Source organism: Monomorium pharaonis, chromosome 9 (genome assembly GCF_013373865.1).
Source record: "Monomorium pharaonis isolate MP-MQ-018 chromosome 9, ASM1337386v2, whole genome shotgun sequence".
NCBI lineage: Eukaryota > Metazoa > Arthropoda > Insecta > Hymenoptera > Formicidae > Monomorium > Monomorium pharaonis.
The window spans coordinates 22,000,441-22,020,545 of NC_050475.1; the positions used below are offsets into that span (position 1 = coordinate 22,000,441).

Sequence of the window (20,105 nt, forward strand, 5' to 3'; positions counted from 1 at the left end):
TCATAGGAGATGAAATGTGCGCCTCGTCGAGTCGTACAACTTTTGTCTCAAACATTTCGCTAAAACGCTTGGTTGCAGAGAAAAACTGAAAAAATGCCGTATCTCGTAAACCGTCGTCTTTACGACAAAGTTTCATTGGGAATGAAATGTGCGTCTTGTCGAGGGGAACAACTTTTGTCCCAAACAGTGCAGCTAGAAAGAACAGACCAATAATATTTTATTGCTATTTGCACTAAATGCACCCATTTGATCGGTCTCCCAGGGGGTCTATTACAGTTCTTAGGTGAGATCACTCACTGTAAAAATGTTAAATGTGAGCTACAGTGATTGGTTTATATCGTTAGTATTAAAAGTATACACCAATCAGTGGAGACAGTGCTGGAAATGTAAAAAGTGAGTGATCTCACCTACGAACCGTTGGTCTGTTCTTTCTAGCTCACTGTTGCACCGGTGCAATAAGTTAAAGTAATGCCAACAATACACGATGCTTGTTTTCGTGCTGGTTTGTTTGCTTAATGGAAATACTCGGTCCTGATTGGTGCATTTCTGAAGATGTTTAAATATGCACCAATCAAGACATAGTATTTTCATTTAGCAAACAAACTAGCACGAAAACAAGCATCATGTAGAGATACTATAACAGAGATTCGCCAATGTGCCGTCTTGGGGTAAAACCGGATATCGGATATGACGTTTTCGATGGCGGTTTACTCTGTTTTCTTTTGACAGGTGACAGGTAACAGGTTAGATCGGCTAGGCTTTCTCTGTCAGTTATATCTATCTTTCTCTCTCATACTTCCGGTTATACCCCAAGCGACGGGAGCCAATCAGAAATCGTTAACGCATTGGCGAATCTCTGTTATAGTATCTCTAGCATCGTGTATCTCAGGCTTAAGACAAGTATATTTTTTCTCATTCTAACTTATTGCACCAGTGCAACAGTGCAGATAGAAAGAACAGACCACGTAATAGACCCCCAGTTCCCAACTGGGAGAAAACAAACGCAGCGTTGGAAATTCTCAAAACTACCAACTTAACTTTTTCTCCCAGCACCAGCGAAAGCTATTTTCGAACGCACCCAATGTAGAACGGGCTTTACATCCACGTTTGGCGCTGGTGCTAGTCAAATATTGGTCGCACAAAAAAAGAGCCGCGGTGGCCGCTCTCAGGTTCTCTCTGCTGGTACTACATTTCTAACAGATTTTCGCCTCACTTAAAACACCACGGAGTTTGGTCTCCTGGTTCTAGTCTTCATAGATACAACATTAAATTCACAAAAAATTAAACCCTATTGTAATCGAAAACAATTTTATTATGTGTATTAAATGTTGTGATTTCGGTATGTGGTAATTGCGGTATATCCGTTGCTATGATACATTCCTTTCAATAATGTGCGAAATTGCTCTCGTTTTTTCTTTTGTGTAAAATCTTTTATATAACTAAATTTATATATTCATTAATAGTTATAACGTATAAAGTAAATTGTCAACATGAATAATTCGGAAATCGATGGCTTGAGCGAAACGATCCAACTCGATAAAGGACAGTTTGATGAGAATCCACGAGATTCGCGAGACGATGTTGACGATACCTCGCATGGTGATGAAGAACAACGAGAAAAATTGATACGATTGCCCATGGGGAGAGTAAAAACCATTATCAAAATGGATCCTGAAGTTGGTTTCATTAACCAAGAAGCTGCGTTTCTAGTAGCAAAATCAGTAGTAAATACTATCGAATAATTGATTGTAATTTGTTTTTTGGATCGTTAAAATAATTATCTACCTCTTGACAGGAATTTTTTATCGAGTCGCTTGCGAAAGAAGCTTATAAATATACTGTACAAGCGAAGAAAAGGACTGTTCAGAAGCGTGATGTAGAAAGTGCCATTGATAATGTGGATGCGCTTGTTTTTCTAGAAGGTATGCTCGATTGATCGTATAACGTTATTAGTGTCATTCGATAAATTATTTCGTTTCATCTCTGGTATATTAATATATATAATAGTAACATAATACATATTACATTTGCGAACATTGACAAAATTGCTAATCTTTGCATTTCTTTATGTTGTACATAAATAAGAATATTTTTAAGCAGTGTTGTATACTTAATAAATAAGAAAGTGTTTATCGATACCTTTTTCACCTGCCATCAAATTTTTGTTTGTTAAATTTTTGTTATATTGAGCTTTAATTTTAAAAATATAAAATATATGTGAAAATAAGTCGTATTTCAAGTGCCTTACTAACTATGCATTTTTTGTGTATTTTTATAAGAAAGAGATGTACAATTCTGTTTAAAATTCATTTATTACTAATATTTTTTTATTGGTATACAACAGATTGTTTCATGTTTGCAAGGTATTTATTTCATGAAAAAAATAACAGAAAAGAGTATTATTTATATGTTATAGCTTGTAAAAAGTATGTAGGGTTGAAAAATGATGATTCGTATTATGGACACTTTGTTCTTAATCTTCTAATTGAATTGATCCTTGAAAAAAATTTAATGTTTCTATATTGTTATCCCACTATGGCTTGTTTCTACCAATGTAGATTAACTTTAATCTCGGTTTAATTTACTTATCTTATTCTAGTTTCAAAAATTAAAAAGAGAAAGAGTAAGTTAATCCAAGATTAAAATTAATCTATGTTGGTAAAAATAGGTCTATTTTGTACATTGTTACTCGACATAGGCCTGTTCCTACCAACATAGATTAACTTTAATCTCGGTTTAACTTGCTTATTATCTCATTTTAATTCCAAAAGTTAGAAAAAGATAAACAGTAAGTTAAATTGAGATTAAAGTTAATCTACGTTGATAGAAATAAACCATAGTGGAATAAAAATAAACGCGAGACGAACACAATGATTTTTACTATTTGCACATATGTCATTAAAATAGGCGTGGAAACTTGAAATAAGTTTGCAATAAGAATTTTGTTTTGTCTTTTTGTAAATAAATTAAGAACGTGAATGTTCAACTGTATATTGCTATATTGTATGCATACACAGTGTGAAATGGACAATATTTTGTTACTTTTCAATTTTTTCTATTTTTACTGTGCTGTATTTTAAAAATCTTTGTCAGAATACAATTTTTGTAATCCATTGTTCTCTTGATGAGATCTATATTTTTCTACTTGATCTATATTTTTCTACTTGCAGCTACTATGCATCTTCTGTAATGTAGCATATGTAATGTTTCATCCCAATTTTCTTACAGTTTTGTATATATGGTATAGATTTATACACACATAAATAGATGTCATACATACACGTTGACACGCGCGTAAATGTGTGCGTGTGAAGCCTAAGCGTGCATGTGCGCGCGCGCGCGCGCGTGTGTGTGTGTGTAACTTAATAAGTAACAAAAAAGAGAGAAAATCAGTCTTCTTCATATTTGCCAATTTTTGATTTAAGTTGTGAATAATAGTTGTTTAAATATCTCACGCGACTTATACACTCGTGTATTTTGAATATGAGGTTGAGTGTGTGTATTTAATAAAAGAAAAAAAAATAAAAAATAAAGTGAAAACGTTAGTTTTTTTAATGAATAATCTGTGATATCGTTACTATTTTTTATTTTGGAAGAACACAAGGTTTTACAACATACAAATTGTCTAAATGCGTGTATAAAAATTTTTCTGTTCAAATCTAACTTTGCCACGCATATGATATTATTCCTATGATCATTATTTGGCATCTCTATATATTTTCTTCTTGGAGAAAGTCAATGTTTTTATTTTTCTCTTATCTGTAAAATATTGCACTATTGTGCTGTTTTGTTGAATATATTTGACAGCGTTTCTGTTGTCAAATTGTCCGAATTCTCTAAATTGTGATATTCATGTATCCTCTCGAGCTTTTTTTTCTTTATGGGCGAGTCTATTCAATACAATGTTTAGTACACGTACACTTGTCGTGAACACAGTTTCTCATTATAATCTCATATTGCGTTAATATCAGTCAGATATTAGCATTTCGTGAATATTCGTAACATCTACGTACTAATGTTAATCGTTTAAAGATAATATAAATTTAAGATTGTGTATAATATGCGTTCTAATGTAATGCGCACTTTATAATTATACAACGACGATGTCAAACGCTCAGCGATTGTTCGTATGCTACTATTTATCTACTTCTTACGCTTAGTTTTGCGTCGTCTGCTATCGCTTCTAAAAGAATTTTGATCCGCCGATGTATTGACGCCAGCAGATTTGCTATGGTTGTAAAGATTGTTTAGGAAATCCTCGAAATCCGCTTCGCTGTTTCATGAAAAACAATAAAAAAACACACACACATATATATATATATATATATATATATATATATATATGTACATTTATGTATCACATTTATTCCAGAGAATATGCTCGAAGAGCTTACTGAACGAAATGTCAGATTGAATAGCCATTAGCTTAATGAGAATGACGATAATATAAATCACTATTGTAAAATATACCTCGTATTGGGATCTATCTGTTGCCGTTTTTTACCGCTACCGGACGTTTGAGATGGTAATCTTTGTCCCAAGACGATTCTATATTGGACACTATGCGTATTCGCTCTGAGATGTTTGAGATTCCCAGCTTGGCAAGCTGCCCAGTCGGTTACATCGTAAACCGCTCCTTCCATGCACGCGTAATAGTGCCATAGGAAACCCATTAAACGAGACTCTGCCCAGATATCTCCCTGTACGAATAGTTGTAACGATTACTTAATAATTTAAGAAAATAAACTGATAAATGTATAGTAATAAACTCGACACTCGCTTCTTTCGCACTGTGACGTATTTTGCATTGATTGCAAAATCGCGCGGCGTAACAAGGGCGTTGCGTAGGGATACGTTTGTGTCTCAAACCGCAATTTGTACACCTTATCGTATTTGCGGCCTGTTCCATCTTTCGATGAAGTTGAGACAACAAGTCGCTTAGTTCACCCCAAGCCGCTTCGACTTGTCTAGTTTGATCGAAGGCTTGTCTACGTTCCTAAAATAATACGCAACGTTAATAAATCCATACCGCTTTGTAACCATACGGATTAAAGACTAATGTTAAATATCGTTATTTCATTATTTCATGTCTTGTTTTGAGAAAATTATAAGTTAAATGAATTGCTTTACCGGTTCCCCAATGATATCGAAAGCATGCACCAATATCTTGAATGCTTCTTCTGCTCCTGGCTGATTATTTTTATCTGGATGCACTAAGAAGGCTTGCCTCTTGTAATATTTTTTAATATCGTCGTCCGAACATGTTGGCGTAACACCGAGTATGCTGTAAGGATCTTTTCCCTTGCACGCTAGTAATCTTTTCATAGCTTCTTCGCCAGTGCTAGGTAATGCGATATTGGTTTCTAGTCCACTGTGAATCCAATTGCCACTGTCTTCTTTCTCCTCGTTCTTTTTAGTATTTATCTTTCTCCAGAATGCAAATTTACTACTACCAAGCCAATTATCCAATTGTTTACCAATAGCGTTTAAAAAACGAATTTTACAAAATGTCACAGCCACATACATCCACCAACACTTGAAATAAAGTATGGTGTGATACCAAGCGCATTTTCCACTAAAAATGATAAGAGAAAAATTGAACCCTTGCTTTAAATATAACTTATACATATATACATGCATATACATGTACACGTACCTACACACACAGAGAGAGAGAAATAGAAGCGTATATTATACTCACAGCTGAATAACCAAGTTAGCACTCATGCTAACGACATCGGAAATTAAATGTAGCAGCCAATAAAAAATTTTCAATAGAATTTTGCTCCAACGAGTCGCATATTTGTTCAAATTTTTATAAAAATCTTTAATAGAAGATTCTCTATTTTCTCTTTTTCTATTTCTTTGTCCCTTCTTAATTTGTTGCTGTGTCTTTTCAGTGCCTTGAAAACGTTTGGGATTCTTTTCCTTGATCGTCTTTTTATCATCTTTAGTGACTTTATTGATAATTTGTTGATTCTTTTCCACTTTTTCAGACGAGATGGTCTGACTGGATGTATTGATTGTATTCAAATTATTATTTATCTGTATCGGACGTTTCGGAATATTTCCCACAGTTTTAGGATTACTATTTTGTATCTTGGTATTGTTAAGGGTCTCACTTTTTTCCGCTTTCTTAGACGATTTCTTATCAGATTTTTTCTTCTCCGAACAAAACTGATCGGATCTATCGAAAGCGTTTATCTGGCGAGAATCGGACTGTGAGCCGAGATTGTCGAGTGACACCCAACGTCTTGGAAGATTGGAAGAATTTTTTTCGAAAACCTTTCTAGGAATTTGCATTTTCGGAGAATTGTGATCGTCGCTACCAGACGAGTTCTGTCTTTTCAATAGTGCAGGCTTGTTTTTAGTTTTGATATTCTTATTAGAGATTTTCTTGCCCGCTGCCTCGATTTTTGATTTCATAGGCTGAACTGTTAACGGTGATGGCGGAGTTGGAGCAGATTTCGTTAAAACGTCAGAGTAGGAAGGTCGCATAGGTTTTACTTCGGCTACCATTCTCGGTTTTTTGTATTGGCAGTCCACAGATATATTTCTAGGTGGTAAGTCCTCGTTCTCTCTGACGTCCCGTACAGCTTGTGGTACAGGTGTGATATTGGAAGATCCGCCAAACGGACTGTAAGTACCGGATTGATTTGGCACCCAATTTTCAACTAGATTGTCGATTAATTGTTTCCCGTTAAAATTCGGACTTGGCAATTCGGATGGTACAGTCATGTGTGGATCGTTGAAAAGTCCATATTCCTGATTAACGATACTTTGATTCGAGTACGATGTCATGTTTGTAAGACGACACTGCTCGGCCATAATCTGAGAGGCGTTTCCATAAATGACATTAATATAGTTGCCACCTCCGACATCGATGGTACCGATTAAATCGTTATTCTCGTTAATACCCAAGTGATTTACTGTTGTCTGTGATGGAAAGTATATCGAATCGGCGGGCGCGACATCATAATTCGGCATATCTTGCATGTATAGAGATGTAGCCATTGGTGTGATAGATTGTATCCCAGGTGTATTCGATGGCGCGACGACAGGTTGACTGGCGATGTGATGTCTGGCTTGTCCAGGTACGTAATCTCCTCTCCAATTGCGTGAAGTGGTTTGTTGCGCGGGAACATTGAACTGAGCGTAATGACCATTTGAACCTTCCAAATCTGGAGTCATAGCTTCGATAATCTTATCCAGAGACATGTGTTTAAAACCAGAAGGAGTTTGTTGTTGTTCTGCCATATTGCCAATTTACTTCTCTAAAAACAAAACAAAACAAGGATGTTATTTAAATGTCGTACATTATCCTTAATGAATATTCAACTCGTGTTTGATAAAATGTAAAGAATAGAATGCAACATTTTACAAAAATTTTTTTTAAGTATGGTAAATGCATATATATTAATGAATAACAAAACATATCCTAACAATATTAAATACTGTACAGAAGTATGCATGCCCAAGATGTGATACTAATAATCTCTTATTAACTGTCTTGTGTATTTACGAATATCACACTCCATCTTTTCCAAATGTATATTGTAATGATATAGTGTCAACTGAAATGTGCAAAATATAAATGTTTTCTAAAAATGTCTACATATAACTCACACAACCATAGTAATACATCAAGAACATGAAATATCCACTAATATCAATTAATATGCAAATTGAAAATATTTGGTAACGTACAGCTGGTTTATATTGCTGAGATAAATTCATATTAAATAATCATTAGGAAAGAGGGAGACAGAGAAAGTATGAAAAAAGGGAGATGGAAGGAGAAAAGAAGAGAGAGAGAGAGAGAGAGAGAGAGAGATAGAAAACAATCTTGTTTAAATGTTATAACCTAAAATAAATTGAATGTCATTAAATGTCGGTATGGTCGATATATTACTCACGTTCACCAATAGATACACTTTTTCACAGTGCTTCCTTATATTCGTTGTTCAGCGCATTTTACATTAATAGTAAAAAGTAACTATACTTGTGTTAGATACGTAATTTTACGTTATATACCATGCGGTTAACGTGAAATCGGACATCGTATCACACAGTATTCGGATTCAGAGGGAGAATCAGGAGATCCTAAATTCTAACCATCGTGATATGAGATAGACTACGGAACCGTGGAAGGTTTTTTTTCCACCACTCGATCGTCCCCACCATCATCTATCACATGGAGGAAGAGGAAAAGAGAGGAAGCTGAGAGCGGTTATCGCGTCACATTTAGACCGGATCTACAATAGATGTAGTAAGCCTTAAGGTGCCTTTTCACTATGACGCTTAACGCTCATTTATCAGCGCCAAACGTGAATGTAAAGCCCGTTCTACATTAATTGCAGTCGCCAGTTGCAATTTGCAACACCCAATGAATGTCGAGCTTTAATTAGAAACTAAGCGCTTATTGGATGTCGCAAGTCGCAACTGACTGCTTGCGATTAATGTAAAGGGCCATCTACAATGGAGTGTTTTAGCCGTAACAGCACTAAAACTACGGCAATGCTGTCTAGAATAAAAACGACGTAGCAATAACATACAAGCCGGCCATCAAAGAAAGGCGACCAAAAACTAATCCCGAATGCCCCAACGCTCATCGTAAACACGCAATGAATTGGCTCAATGTCTGCTGTAGGCTGTAAACAGTAAAGCAATACGAAATGGAGACATTTTCTACGACTACTGCTACGGCCTACGATTCTCCATTGTAGATGGCCCTTAAAACGGGCTTTAAGGGCCATCTACAATGGAGTGTTTTAGTCGTAACAACGCTAAATCTACGACCATGCTGTCAATAATATAAACGACGTTAGCAATAATATACAAGCCGGCTATCATAGAGAGGTGACTAAAAACTAACCCCGAACACCTGAACGCTCATCGTAAGCACCCACTGAATTGGCTCAATGTCTGTTGTAGGCCGTAATCAGTAAAACAGTACGTAATGAAAATATTGTCTACGACTACTGCTACGGCCTACAACTCTCCATTGTAGACGGCCCTTTACATCCACGTTTGACGCTGATGGTTACATTCGCACACACTTGACCAGGGGCTCAATTCTTGAATTCATTCGTATGAAAGAAAACGTATGCGCAAATACCCGCTCTAACAGAAACGTTGCAAGTTTATTGGTTAAAAGGCCATACGATAGCCAATAAATTTTCAACTTTTCTGTAAGAACAGAATTTGCGAATACGTTTCTCTTGCGAATAAATTCAAGAATCGAGCCCCAGAAGTGAAGCATGCGAAGCATTCTCTGCACCACAGGTTTACGACTTTCCACGCAAAACGAGATACTCAAGATTTTCATGGGGTGCATCCAGGAGCGCAACCGCTCACTGAGCGGCTAATGCTCAATTTCTTCACTTTCCGATAAAATTATCCGGAGGATAAATATCAAGTTTAACCAATCACGTGCATGGATCTAGTAGTTTATCTCCTGGAAATTTTAACCGCAAGATAACTGGACGTGAAGAAATCGGGCATAAGTAGCAATTGAAGGTGATTTGTTAGATCCAAAGGTAAGACCCAATCATCTTCAAGGCCGGTATTCATAGTCAAATCTGATTCAAGATCCATCTTAAGCACGATCTTGAGACGTCAATGCTGTTATTTCATAAGTCTCAAGTCTGCTCAGAGCTAGACTTAAGACAATTCTTAAACTTAAGATCGGTCTATGAATTCCGTCCTTAATATCCTTCAAAAAATAAATGTAATGAAAAAAAAAGAATTATCTGCTAGCTATAAAAATAAAGGTATAAGAATAAAGTCAGTTTTATAACTCTAGTTACATAATAAATAATCTAATGTATAATAAATAATCTAATATCTTATAGAAAATGACAGGCTGTTGTATTTTGGGTTGTAACAACACAAGTGAGGAAGGATATGTCAAAACACTTTCCAAATAAATCCACTGACAAAGAAAGTATGGTTGGAGACTAAAATTTGTTTTATTAAATTTAAAATTAAAACGAGTTGTCGTTTAGGACGATTAAAAAACCTATTTTTATCAGCAAAACTATGGCTATGCATTCAATGATATAATATTTTATTTTATTAATAAGTGTCTAGCCATAGTCTTGCTATTATATACTGTTATGTATATTTTACTTTGCCATAAGTGCGTATATATTTAAATACAACTAATTTTGTTTGCATATATATATATATATATGTTTATTTTATATTTTATTTTTTGTTTTTATATATATATGTTTATCATTTTATATTTTATTATTTATGTTTATGTTTACTTATGACCAGTTTATTTATATTTATAATGTTTATTTAATATTGTGATTGAATAAAACTGTGATGTTAAACTTTAATTTGCTTTTATTTTTTAATTTTCTATTCAAATTTTTCGCGTTTCCACTTATCAATGATTGACCTAGTTTACACCAAGCACTTGGTACGCATATCAAATAGTAAATAACTAGTGAATGTGTTTAATTATTGGCTGATCAGCTTAAATTCACTACTTGATACGCGTACCAAGTGCTCGGTGTAAACTAGAGCATTGGCTCCGCCATATCAAGCCGTATCAAGCCAATCAAAAGTTGGCCCACTTATGCCGGTCTCCTCTAGATGGCCCTAATAGCGACTTGCACTGGCAAAAACTCGCTGGCACTAGCAGCACTGAGTGCTTAAAGTGTATATAACTCCCTCATTAATACTACACTTTTGGTCTGTTCTTTCTAGCTTCACTGTTGTACTGGTGCAATAAGTTAGAATGAGAAAAAATATACTTGTCTTAAGCCAGAGATACACGATGCTTGTTTTCGTGCTAGTTTGTTTGCTGGATGAAAATACTCTGTCTTGATTGGTGCATATTCATTCATCTTCAGAAATGCACCAATCAGGACAGAGTATTTCCATCCAGCAAACAAACCAGGGGCTCTATTCTTGAATTCATTCGCAAGAGAAACGTATTCGCAAATTCTGATCTTACAGAAAAGTTGGAAATTTATTGGTTATCGTATGGCTATTAACCAATAAACTTGCAACTTTTCTGTTAGAGCGAGTATTTGCGTATACGTTTCTCTTGCGAATGAATTCAAGAATCGAGCCCCAGCACGAAAACAAGCATCGTGTATCGTAGGCTTTACTTTAACTTATTGCACCAGTACAACAGTGCAGCTAGAAAGAACAGACCATTTACTGTGCTGGTCAGTGTCAGTGAGTGCCAACGAGTTTTTGCCAGTGGAAGACGCGAATCAATTCTCCACGTGTGTCAAATATCCAATTGGGGAATTTGAAGAAAAAGAAGAATTCCACGTGTTTGACTAATGCGTATTTATCGCGTGATGGTTTATATTAATTTTTTGGGGCGGAAACAATTGTAACGAATCCGTTATAATGAATATGATGAAACAAGAGACGCATCGACCGGGTGCGCTCAAACAATCTAATAAAAAGCACAAAACTGGAAGGCATCGTAGTAAAAGTGCCATCAATAACGACCTTAAAGGTAAATTAGCAGGTATAATAATAACTAGTAAGAATTCAGTAATGAATTTTTTTTTACTCCAAAATAACTTTGGAGTAAAAAAAATAACTGCTCTATCAATTTAATCACACGCGCAAAAATACACACACAGAGAAAGAGAGAGAGAGAGAGAGAGAGAGAGAGATATTACGTACACTATACAAAGTCCAAAACCGAAATCAGTCAACTTGAAGTGAGAAGACGTTATCGTCTGTTTTCTTTTAACGTTCGTTAATCAAGCATTTATACTTATTAACATAATATGTCGTGTAAACATTAAATCCAATTTTACAACTAGACTTGTATAAAAAATATATAAACGCTTTAACTAGCATTTATATGCACTATTTTACATTAGTAGTTGTAATTATGAATATTGTTGAATCCAATAAATGGTAATATGCAAGCATTCGTAGTCATTGAATTCTAAGACAGATAAATTTTGATTATAAGAATTGTCCTTCAGATTTATTTATTTGACAAATTACAAAATTTTTCTTGAAAAAAAAACTGACCAATTCTACATACCGATATTGTTTTTCAAATTTCATTAACATATTTGATTTTAATAGCATATTTTTTGCACAGGTAAACAGAATATTATTGGAAAGTCATCTAAACATTTTGAGAAAAATCTTGGGAGAGATGCACGTCGAAATCGATTATTGCAGTTTAGAAAGATGAAACGTGAAGAAATATTGGCGCAGAAGAGAAATCTCAGTAGCTTTTCTTCAGCACCTCTCCTTATTTGCATCATACCGTTGCAAAGTGATACAGATGTAAAGAATATTTTATCTGTTGTAACTAGTATGGATAAAACTACAAATGTTGCTACCAGCCCAAGTGGAATTGCGCACATCAGGTATGCTATGAAAGAACCATCATGTTTTCTTCATTATTAAAAAATTAATATTTGCTAATCATTCAAACATATATATTTATATTTATTTAGTGTGCCAAGGCTGAAGCAACGGTTTTCCTTCATTGTTCCACCAATAGGTGATGTGTTGGCGACATTAGATGCAGCCAAAGTTGCTACCACTATACTTTTTGTCACTTGTGTCGCTACTGAAGCAAACAATGATATGCAAAGAGAAGTTATAGATGCATGGGGTAAGGAAATTATTACGTCTTGCCTTGCCCAAGGTTTATCGTCTACTATAGTTGCGGTACACAATATTCAAAGACTTCATATTAAAGTAAGTAACGTAACTTTAAAAGATCTTTGAAAAACAAATGAACAAAATAATTTGTTGTAAAGAACTCTTGCAAATTCTCTATTGTCAAACTTACTTTTTTTTATCTCATTGATTATTTAAAATAATATTTTAAACGATATAACAGAAACGTCAGGAGTATAAACAATCTGTGCAACGTACAATTTCAAAATGGCTTCCTGAAGATAAAGTGTTTGAATTGGACACAGTGGCCGATTGTTTAAATGTGTTACGCCGTGCTGGATCACAAAAGCAAAAAAGTTTGTTTTACAAAGATATAAGACCATACCTTTTGGCTGAGGAAATCTCCTTTGAATGTGAGAAGGTATATAAATTGTAATATTTAAAATTATGTGTATTATATATGAAAAGCAGATCGAATATCATTTAATAATGGCGCATAATTTTTCTTACACATCAGGAGTCTCTTGATTTTGGAACTCTTATGGTCAGTGGATACTTACGAGGCACAGCACCGTTATCTGTCAATGATTTGGTTCACATACCAGGTTTTGGAAACTTTAAAATGTCGCGCATCGCAATATCAAGAGATCCGTATTTAATTGAACATGAACGAAAGAAATGTGTTTCTGATGATAAGATGAGAACGGAATCGAGAAATAAAGTCGAGAAAACCGTCCTAATGATTGCAGATCCAGAGAAGCAGGTTTCTTGTATATATTTTAATATAAATAATACAACGAGTGACAAAAGACTTTTGTATCACTCGAATAAAGTGTGACTACAAAAAAGAATATGCCTAAACGAATATTATTAACGCTACTATCTTGCTATTTTTAGTATTAGAAGCGATTGTTTTGACAATGTCTTTAGCGGGCAGCGAACTTAACAAAATGAGAAATCGCATATATATAAATTTATTGAGGATGTATGAAATCAATATAGATTCATTTATATGTGACTTTTTTGTAATGATAATCATTGTATCCATACATTAACTTAAAATGTCAAACTGTAGGAATCTCTTGAAAGCGAATATATTCCTGATCCAATGGATGCTGAGCAAACATGGCCTACGAAAGAGGAATTGGCTGAAGCAGCGAGTAATAGAAATCGAAAAATTGTAAAAGTTGTACCAAAAGGAACCTCTGAATACCAAGCTGCATGGATACCAGATGAAGATGGAGGTAAAAGCATATTTTACTTCTAGTAAAGTACTCGATCTCTCGTCATTTATTTTATTTTCCTTATTCAAATGACAAAATTTTTTTTCTTTGCTTAGAAAGCCTGAGTGTATATTCGGAGAATGAATTGGAAGACCACATGTCTGTGGAGGAGGCGAGATCTGAAACAGCCAGTAGTGAAAACTTGCAAGATGACGAACAATATGAAACTATTACAATATCGGAAGCACCACTGGATGAGTGTTACGATCGAGATATTGACATGTTTGAAGAAAAGCAAGCTATGGAAAATTTCAAAGGTTACTATAATTAGATATATGTTCACGATATGTATCTTCGATTTGATGTCGCTTTTGTAATACTTTTGTCACAACATACAGAAGAAAAAATGAACGCGCAGTTTCCCGATGAAGTGGATACACCTCAGAATATTTTAGCTAAAACGAGATTCCAAAAATATCGTGGTCTTGAATCATTCCGTACTAGTCCATGGGATCCAAAGGAAAATCTTCCCTTTGATTATTCTCGGATAATTGAATTTGCCGATTACGATTGTAGACGAAAACATATTTATAAAGAACGTAAAGATATCGACGGTGTATCGGTACGTATGATGAAAACTTGAATTTTGTTCAGTATTAACTTGCGTTAAATGCTTATCGTAATCCGTGTTTTGTTTTCGTGGACGAAATGTGTTATGTTATGCTTTCAGCCAGGGTGTTACATACAAGTTTATATCACCCGTGTTAACAAAGAAACTTTCAAGACATTTGCCATGATAGAAAATAAACCGTTAGTAGTAGTCGCATTACTTCCATACGAAAATAAAATGTCTCTTTTGAACATTGTGTTGAAACATTCGAGCAACTACACGCAGCCAATCAAGTCGAAAGAAAGATTGATATTTCAATGTGGATTTCGACGATTTACGTCATGTCCAATATTCAGTCAGCATACAAATGGAGTTAAACATAAGGTGAATCGATACGGCATCATTTTACTAAACATATTTTATACTAAACCGATATTACTTACACTCTCCCCTCATGCACAAATTATTATTTCGTTTATTTCGATAAATATGTTCCTTTAGTACGAGAGATACTTTTATCCCGAGAGTATTGTCGTGGCGAGTATGTATGCACCGGTTACTTTTTCACCATGTCCAGTCCTTTGTTACATCGAAAGTAAAAGTGGCAAGCTCGTATGTATTTTATTATTGTTATTAATATTATATTATAATTTTATCATATGTATGGGGCTAACATAGTATACTCCTATCAAATTCAAATGACAATAACATTGTTTCAGGAATTAATTGCGTCTGGTAGCGTGTTATCTTGTAATCCCAACAGAATTGTCCTGAAACGAGTCGTTTTGAGTGGTCATCCGTATAAAGTAAATAAGAGATCTGTGGTAGTGCGTTTCATGTTCTTTCACCGTGAAGATATTGAGTGGTTCAAGCCGATTCAATTGAGGACAAAATATGGACGTAGAGGCCATATAAAGGAACCTCTTGGTAAATATATAGTCTAAATTAAATTAAGATATAATTGAGACAGTTTGGTTGAATCTTTCTTCTTTATTTTTGTATTATATTGTTGCGCCGCGTTACCAAAGGAACACGCGCGCGCACGCACACACACACACACACACACACACACACACACACATTCTTACTCACTCACTCACTCACTCACTCGCGCCGAAGGAAAACCAAACCGTGGTTGGATTTTTATAAATTTTATTGAAGAACGAGCTCAAACAGGAATGCGCGTAAGACGTCCTTCTCAGCAGGAATCCGATGCTAAACTGTCAAACATATTTTGTATACAAACATTCCTCGGCAACCAGTCGATAAATACATTTATTTATTACAAATCTCTCCCGGCAACCAGCCGATCGATAATACCGATCGGTCCGTCAGCTGACTAGCGCTTCAGGGCATTCGAGCAATATTGTTGCGGCGCGCAACAATATATTTGCTGCACTTATATATGTTTAAGAATCCTTTTTAATTATTGTACTTTTGATTTTTCATAGGTACGCACGGGCACATGAAATGCATCTTCAATGGTCAGCTGAAGTCTCAAGATACAGTATTGATGAATTTGTACAAACGAGTTTTTCCAAAATGGACCTACGAACCCATCGATTACAAATAAAAATTTGTTAATGTTAATATTTGTATCATGGATAAAACGTCCATAAGTGAAGGAAAATAAAACTGGAGGTACAAGACAAATATTAAACCATCGAGATGATAGCGCGTAGATCTGTAATAAATAGACTGAGCGCTTTTCAAACGTTCGAGCCGATATTCATCATCTATTTGTATTTCAAGATCGCCTTAAGTAATGTATTAAGATATTAATGTCGCTCTGCGATTCGTTTGTAACATCTCAAATAAACTTAAAATAATCTTGAATGTAAGAACTATGATAATATCGGCTTTGGAGAGAATCTTCACTTTCTCTTCTCCCTCTTCTAAAAAAAATCATGATTAATGTAGACGAACCACATTCGTTTTTCGACTTGTCTGATTCTTCGGTAGTGTTGTAAGATGAATATGGCTTGTAGTTCCAAATGCAAGTATTAATATTGATGACAGTGGTGCACAGTGGGAATTTTGACGGAATTTCATGAAAAAAAGAAAATACCCCTTCTTGAAAAATAGCTGATCTGTTTATCTGTCTCTCTCTCTCTCTCTCTCTCTCTCTCTCTCTCTCTCTCTCTCTCTCCCGCTCCCCCACCCTCCCTCCCTCTCCCTCCACTCGGCCCACTGTGTCCCACTTTCCTTACCAGCTTACCACCAGTGTTCACAACAATGATCGTGCCGGTTGTATTTTAGGTTAAATCGCTCGTGTGATCTCTTTATTTTGTAGTTTGTAAACTCTTTAATTTGGAGTAAAAATGGACAATAAAATAACGATATGCGATCCTGACGAGGAAGAAGTAGACGAGGAAGATGAAAATGATATATTGCGCGATATGGAACCGGTCATGTGGATCAATGACGATCCAAACTACGACTTGGACGAGGTTAACATGTTTTTTCACAGAGTCGACTCTGATCAAATTATATATGAGGAAAAGAGGAAAAAGTGTAAATTTATCGGTAAATACGTCATGGGTGATGTTCTCGGTGAAGGTAGTTATGGGAAGGTGAAAGAGGTGCTGGATTCGCAGACGCTTTGCCGAAGAGCGGTCAAAATATTGAAAAAGAGGAAACTTCGAAGGATACCGAACGGCGAGCAGAACGTTCAACGGTGTGTTCGACGAACGTGTTTCTTTACCAATTGCTTCATATATCGACTTGATATGCCACTTGATTATTCACAGTGGCTAAATTTTTTTTCGTTTTATATACAAATATCGGCGAGATAATTATTTTTCTTCTTGCTTTCGTTTCTTCTCTATTGTATTTCAATAGTAATTGGTCTTACAGGGAGATAAAATTGTTAAGAATATTAAAACATAAGAATGTAATAAATCTCGTAGACGTTTTATACAGTGATGAAAAAGAAAAGATGTATCTAGTTATGGAATTCTGTGTATGTGGATTACAGGTAAATTTATAATTTTTTACACAACTATCTTTTTCATTTTTACTCTCAGTGTATGAAATGCATGCATAGGTATACAATTGGGAGAATTGGTTCCAATTACAAGAGATCGGATCAGTTTTCCAATTCTATAAAATAATAGTTGTTTGCTTTAATAATCTATAAGTATCGAAAGGGAGCATGAAATTATTTTAAATTTTGGATTGTCATTAATCTTGTGTTTCTTAAATTTTTTACATATCGTTTTGTTTCAATGGTGATACAGAAAGTTAAGAATATTTCATATTGTGTCTTTTATCCATATTACATTTGATTAGAATTATTCTGTACTTGTATTTAACTTTTATTTTTATATAAAAATATTGAGAAAGTCATACCTTATATCTTGTGTTACATAATATAGAAAAAACTATTTAATTTTATATGTTGAGTCATATTCATTACATATATTTTATAAAAGTCAGTGAATGTTATATTGCACAAATGGTAATATAAGCAATGTAACATCACATTGAATTCAAATGTTGACAATTGTAATCAATTATAAAATATTTGGTGTTTTATCTTGTTTAATTAGATTAGTAATGTATTGAAATTGATAAAATTTTTAGTGAAGATAATACTTATGATAATATCAAAATTTATCCTCGTTAGATTTTGTATTTATGTGATAATAGTGCTGCACAGTGTTACATTTACAAAAAACAGTGAAGCAATAAGTTGTGATGAGGAAAGGAAAAATGTTTAAATTTTTCAATTTTGATATCTATAACAATGGCTTGCATGAATTAACAACAATTAGATTTCTATTTATTAGATTTTTTACAGGACATGTTGGAAAGCACGCCGACCAAGAAGCTTCCACTTTGGCAGGCACACGATTATTTCTGTCAATTATTGGATGGTTTAGAGTATCTTTACAGTAAAGGAATAGTTCACAAAGATATAAAACCTGGAAATTTATTATTAACCCTAGATGATATCTTGAAGATTAGTGACTTTGGTGTCGCAGAGGTACAAGCTTATGTTCTAACTTTTTATCTTAATCAACAAATTTATATGTACTTTTATTAATTATAAAAACCAATATTTGTAATGACAAAAAGTATCAATGGAATATTTAAAAAATGTTACATGCGCACACGCACACGCGAGCGCATTCACTCACTCACTCACTCACTCACTCACTCACTCACTCACTCACTCACTCACTCACTCACTCACTCACTCACTCACTCACTCACTCACTCACTCACCCACCCACCCACTCACTCACTCACCCTCATATATACTTGCCTCTATGCGTGTTTTATTCCTATTTGTGATTACGCATCTCCACTGTGCTAGGCATTAGACATGTTTTCCAAAGACGATACATGTACGATAGGTCAAGGGTCTCCAGCATTTCAACCACCAGAAATCGCAAATGGCTGCGAAAGTTTCTCAGGCTTTAAGGTAGACATATGGAGTAGTGGAGTTACATTGTAAGTAATGCTTATGAATACAATGTTATCTAAGGATCAGAATGATGTATCTATATTTTATATAACAGGTACAACATAACCACTGGTTTATATCCTTTCGAGGGAGATAGTATATATAAATTGTATGAAAACATTGGAAGGGGTGAATATACTGTACCGAAAGAAGTAGAAGAACCTTTAAAATCGCTTATAGAGGGAATGTTGCAGAAAGATGCGGACAAAAGATTTACATTGCAACAGGTTAAACAACATGCGTGGACCATGTGCGAGCACCCTAAAACACAACCACAAGTACCCATACCTCCCCTTAAAAGCAATGGATGTCATAGCATGACTGTCTTGCCATACCTCATGGAATATCATTACGGAGTTGATGACAATCCCGTATACTATACGGAACATCAGTTAAATGGTAAGTCTGTTATGCCTGTGTACATCGACATCTTGACTTGTCGATTCGAAAATAAACTCGATTAAAAAGCGAGACTTTCTAGTCAATTGTGCAAAATCAGTCGATCGCATAGGTCGAATTACTCTCTTGTAAAAGAGAACTTAATGGATTTTTTTTTCCTTTTAGAAGAACGAAGACTTCAAGAACTGGATCGCATTAGCGAGGATCGAAATACCACGTGTAATAGCCATCACGTCAAATACAACGTAAACACTCAAAACAAACGAAGATGGCGTAAGCCAATTTCATGCATTAGTATTAAAAGATTTCCATCCTGCAAGCCATCGTGATTTTGTGTTTTATATCGCATATTTTTTCGTTCGTATCTCTCTGACTGTGTCAGTCACGAAGCTTTTCTGGTAGGGAGATTGTTGAAAACTCGAAAAACGCAAGAGATTGCGAAAAATGCGAGACATTTGTGTAATATAATAGAGCGGAACGAAATACGAATGGAATACTTCGAAGCTTTCGAGTTGCGATTGAAAAGTGTAAAACCGGATGCAAAGATTGTGATATTAAGATTAAATCGTATAGCGTGAATTAATTCAATGACATCATTATTGATCGTTCAATGCCTAGGAGATGCCTGTTCAATGCCCAATCAGTCATATTTCGTTTTGGTGCCATATTGACAATGCGATTAATAAAGTTGTTAATCGTCATAGTATTTTATTTTCTATCCTCCGTATTTCTGTTCTTGATGAGGTATGAGTAGCAGGCAATTGAATGATCG

General features: G+C 34.9%; 4 protein-coding genes across 9 annotated transcripts; 3 read left to right on the plus strand and 1 right to left on the minus strand.

Moving 5' to 3' along the window:
- Positions 1-1,060: 1,060 nt before the first annotated feature.
- LOC105836888 (DNA polymerase epsilon subunit 4) lies at positions 1,061-2,230 on the plus strand. 3 transcript variants are annotated; one of them, XM_012681235.3, is made up of 3 exons: positions 1,061-1,182; positions 1,464-1,724; positions 1,796-1,936. In XM_012681235.3, the coding sequence occupies exons 2-3, from the start codon at positions 1,491-1,493 to the stop codon at positions 1,934-1,936; spliced, it is 375 nt and encodes a 124-aa protein (XP_012536689.2). In that variant the 5' UTR covers positions 1,061-1,182; positions 1,464-1,490. The 3 variants fall into 3 exon arrangements, with proteins under 3 accessions (XP_012536689.2, XP_012536687.2, XP_012536688.2); XM_012681233.3 differs by lacking the exon at positions 1,061-1,182 and adding an exon at positions 1,189-1,339 and having other exon boundaries at positions 1,796-2,230; XM_012681234.3 differs by lacking the exon at positions 1,061-1,182 and adding an exon at positions 1,189-1,391.
- An 819-nt stretch (positions 2,231-3,049) lies between these two features.
- On the minus strand, positions 3,050-8,255 carry LOC105836887 (dnaJ homolog dnj-5). Of its 2 annotated transcripts, none has more exons than XM_012681230.3 (6): positions 7,917-8,255; positions 5,702-7,274; positions 5,131-5,575; positions 4,781-4,996; positions 4,471-4,700; positions 3,050-4,273 (listed from the first exon to the last, which is right to left on the minus strand). In XM_012681230.3, the coding sequence occupies exons 2-6, from the start codon at positions 7,255-7,257 to the stop codon at positions 4,144-4,146; spliced, it is 2,577 nt and encodes an 858-aa protein (XP_012536684.1). In that variant the 5' UTR covers positions 7,258-7,274; positions 7,917-8,255; the 3' UTR covers positions 3,050-4,143. The 2 variants fall into 2 exon arrangements, with proteins under 2 accessions (XP_012536684.1, XP_012536685.1); XM_012681231.3 differs by lacking the exon at positions 7,917-8,255 and adding an exon at positions 7,461-7,828.
- A 2,888-nt stretch (positions 8,256-11,143) lies between these two features.
- LOC105830212 (pre-rRNA-processing protein TSR1 homolog) lies at positions 11,144-16,316 on the plus strand. 2 transcript variants are annotated; one of them, XM_012669405.3, is made up of 12 exons: positions 11,150-11,491; positions 12,098-12,371; positions 12,462-12,708; positions 12,854-13,051; positions 13,148-13,393; positions 13,706-13,874; positions 13,970-14,170; positions 14,252-14,475; positions 14,584-14,847; positions 14,965-15,075; positions 15,183-15,390; positions 15,915-16,316. In XM_012669405.3, exons 1-12 carry the CDS (start codon positions 11,380-11,382, stop codon positions 16,034-16,036), a joined length of 2,376 nt encoding a protein of 791 aa, XP_012524859.1. In that variant the 5' UTR covers positions 11,150-11,379; the 3' UTR covers positions 16,037-16,316. The 2 variants fall into 2 exon arrangements, with proteins under 2 accessions (XP_028046224.1, XP_012524859.1); XM_028190423.2 differs by lacking the exon at positions 14,965-15,075 and having other exon boundaries at positions 11,144-11,491.
- A 339-nt stretch (positions 16,317-16,655) lies between these two features.
- Positions 16,656-20,036, plus strand: LOC105830213 (serine/threonine-protein kinase STK11). 2 transcript variants are annotated; one of them, XM_012669408.3, is made up of 6 exons: positions 16,656-17,140; positions 17,320-17,440; positions 18,266-18,451; positions 18,785-18,921; positions 18,990-19,333; positions 19,502-20,036. In XM_012669408.3, exons 1-6 carry the CDS (start codon positions 16,785-16,787, stop codon positions 19,660-19,662), a joined length of 1,305 nt encoding a protein of 434 aa, XP_012524862.2. In that variant the 5' UTR covers positions 16,656-16,784; the 3' UTR covers positions 19,663-20,036. The 2 variants fall into 2 exon arrangements, with proteins under 2 accessions (XP_012524862.2, XP_012524861.2); XM_012669407.3 differs by having other exon boundaries at positions 16,785-17,140; positions 19,499-20,036.
- The last annotated feature ends 69 nt before the right edge of the window (positions 20,037-20,105 follow it).

Bases quoted from the DNA above. Each gene is read 5' to 3' on its own strand.
- LOC105836888 (XM_012681235.3), top strand. From the start codon at position 1,491: ATGAATAATTCGGAAATCGATGGCTTGAGCGAAACGATCCAACTCGAT. The intron at 1,725-1,795 runs GTAAATACTATC...ACCTCTTGACAG, and splicing joins TTCTAGTAGCAAAATCAGTA to GAATTTTTTATCGAGTCGCT.
- LOC105836887 (XM_012681230.3), bottom strand. From the start codon at position 7,257: ATGGCAGAACAACAACAAACTCCTTCTGGTTTTAAACACATGTCTCTG. The intron at 5,576-5,701 runs GTGAGTATAATA...TATCATTTTTAG, and splicing joins GCTAACTTGGTTATTCAGCT to TGGAAAATGCGCTTGGTATC. The intron at 4,701-4,780 runs GCGAGTGTCGAG...CTATTCGTACAG, and splicing joins TACGTCACAGTGCGAAAGAA to GGAGATATCTGGGCAGAGTC.
- LOC105830212 (XM_012669405.3), top strand. From the start codon at position 11,380: ATGAATATGATGAAACAAGAGACGCATCGACCGGGTGCGCTCAAACAA. The intron at 11,492-12,097 runs GTAAATTAGCAG...TTTTTTGCACAG, and splicing joins CATCAATAACGACCTTAAAG to GTAAACAGAATATTATTGGA. The intron at 12,709-12,853 runs GTAAGTAACGTA...ACGATATAACAG, and splicing joins TTCAAAGACTTCATATTAAA to AAACGTCAGGAGTATAAACA.
- LOC105830213 (XM_012669407.3), top strand. From the start codon at position 16,785: ATGGACAATAAAATAACGATATGCGATCCTGACGAGGAAGAAGTAGAC. The intron at 17,141-17,319 runs GTGTGTTCGACG...TTGGTCTTACAG, and splicing joins GGCGAGCAGAACGTTCAACG to GGAGATAAAATTGTTAAGAA. The intron at 19,334-19,498 runs GTAAGTCTGTTA...TTTTCCTTTTAG, and splicing joins TACGGAACATCAGTTAAATG to AAGAACGAAGACTTCAAGAA.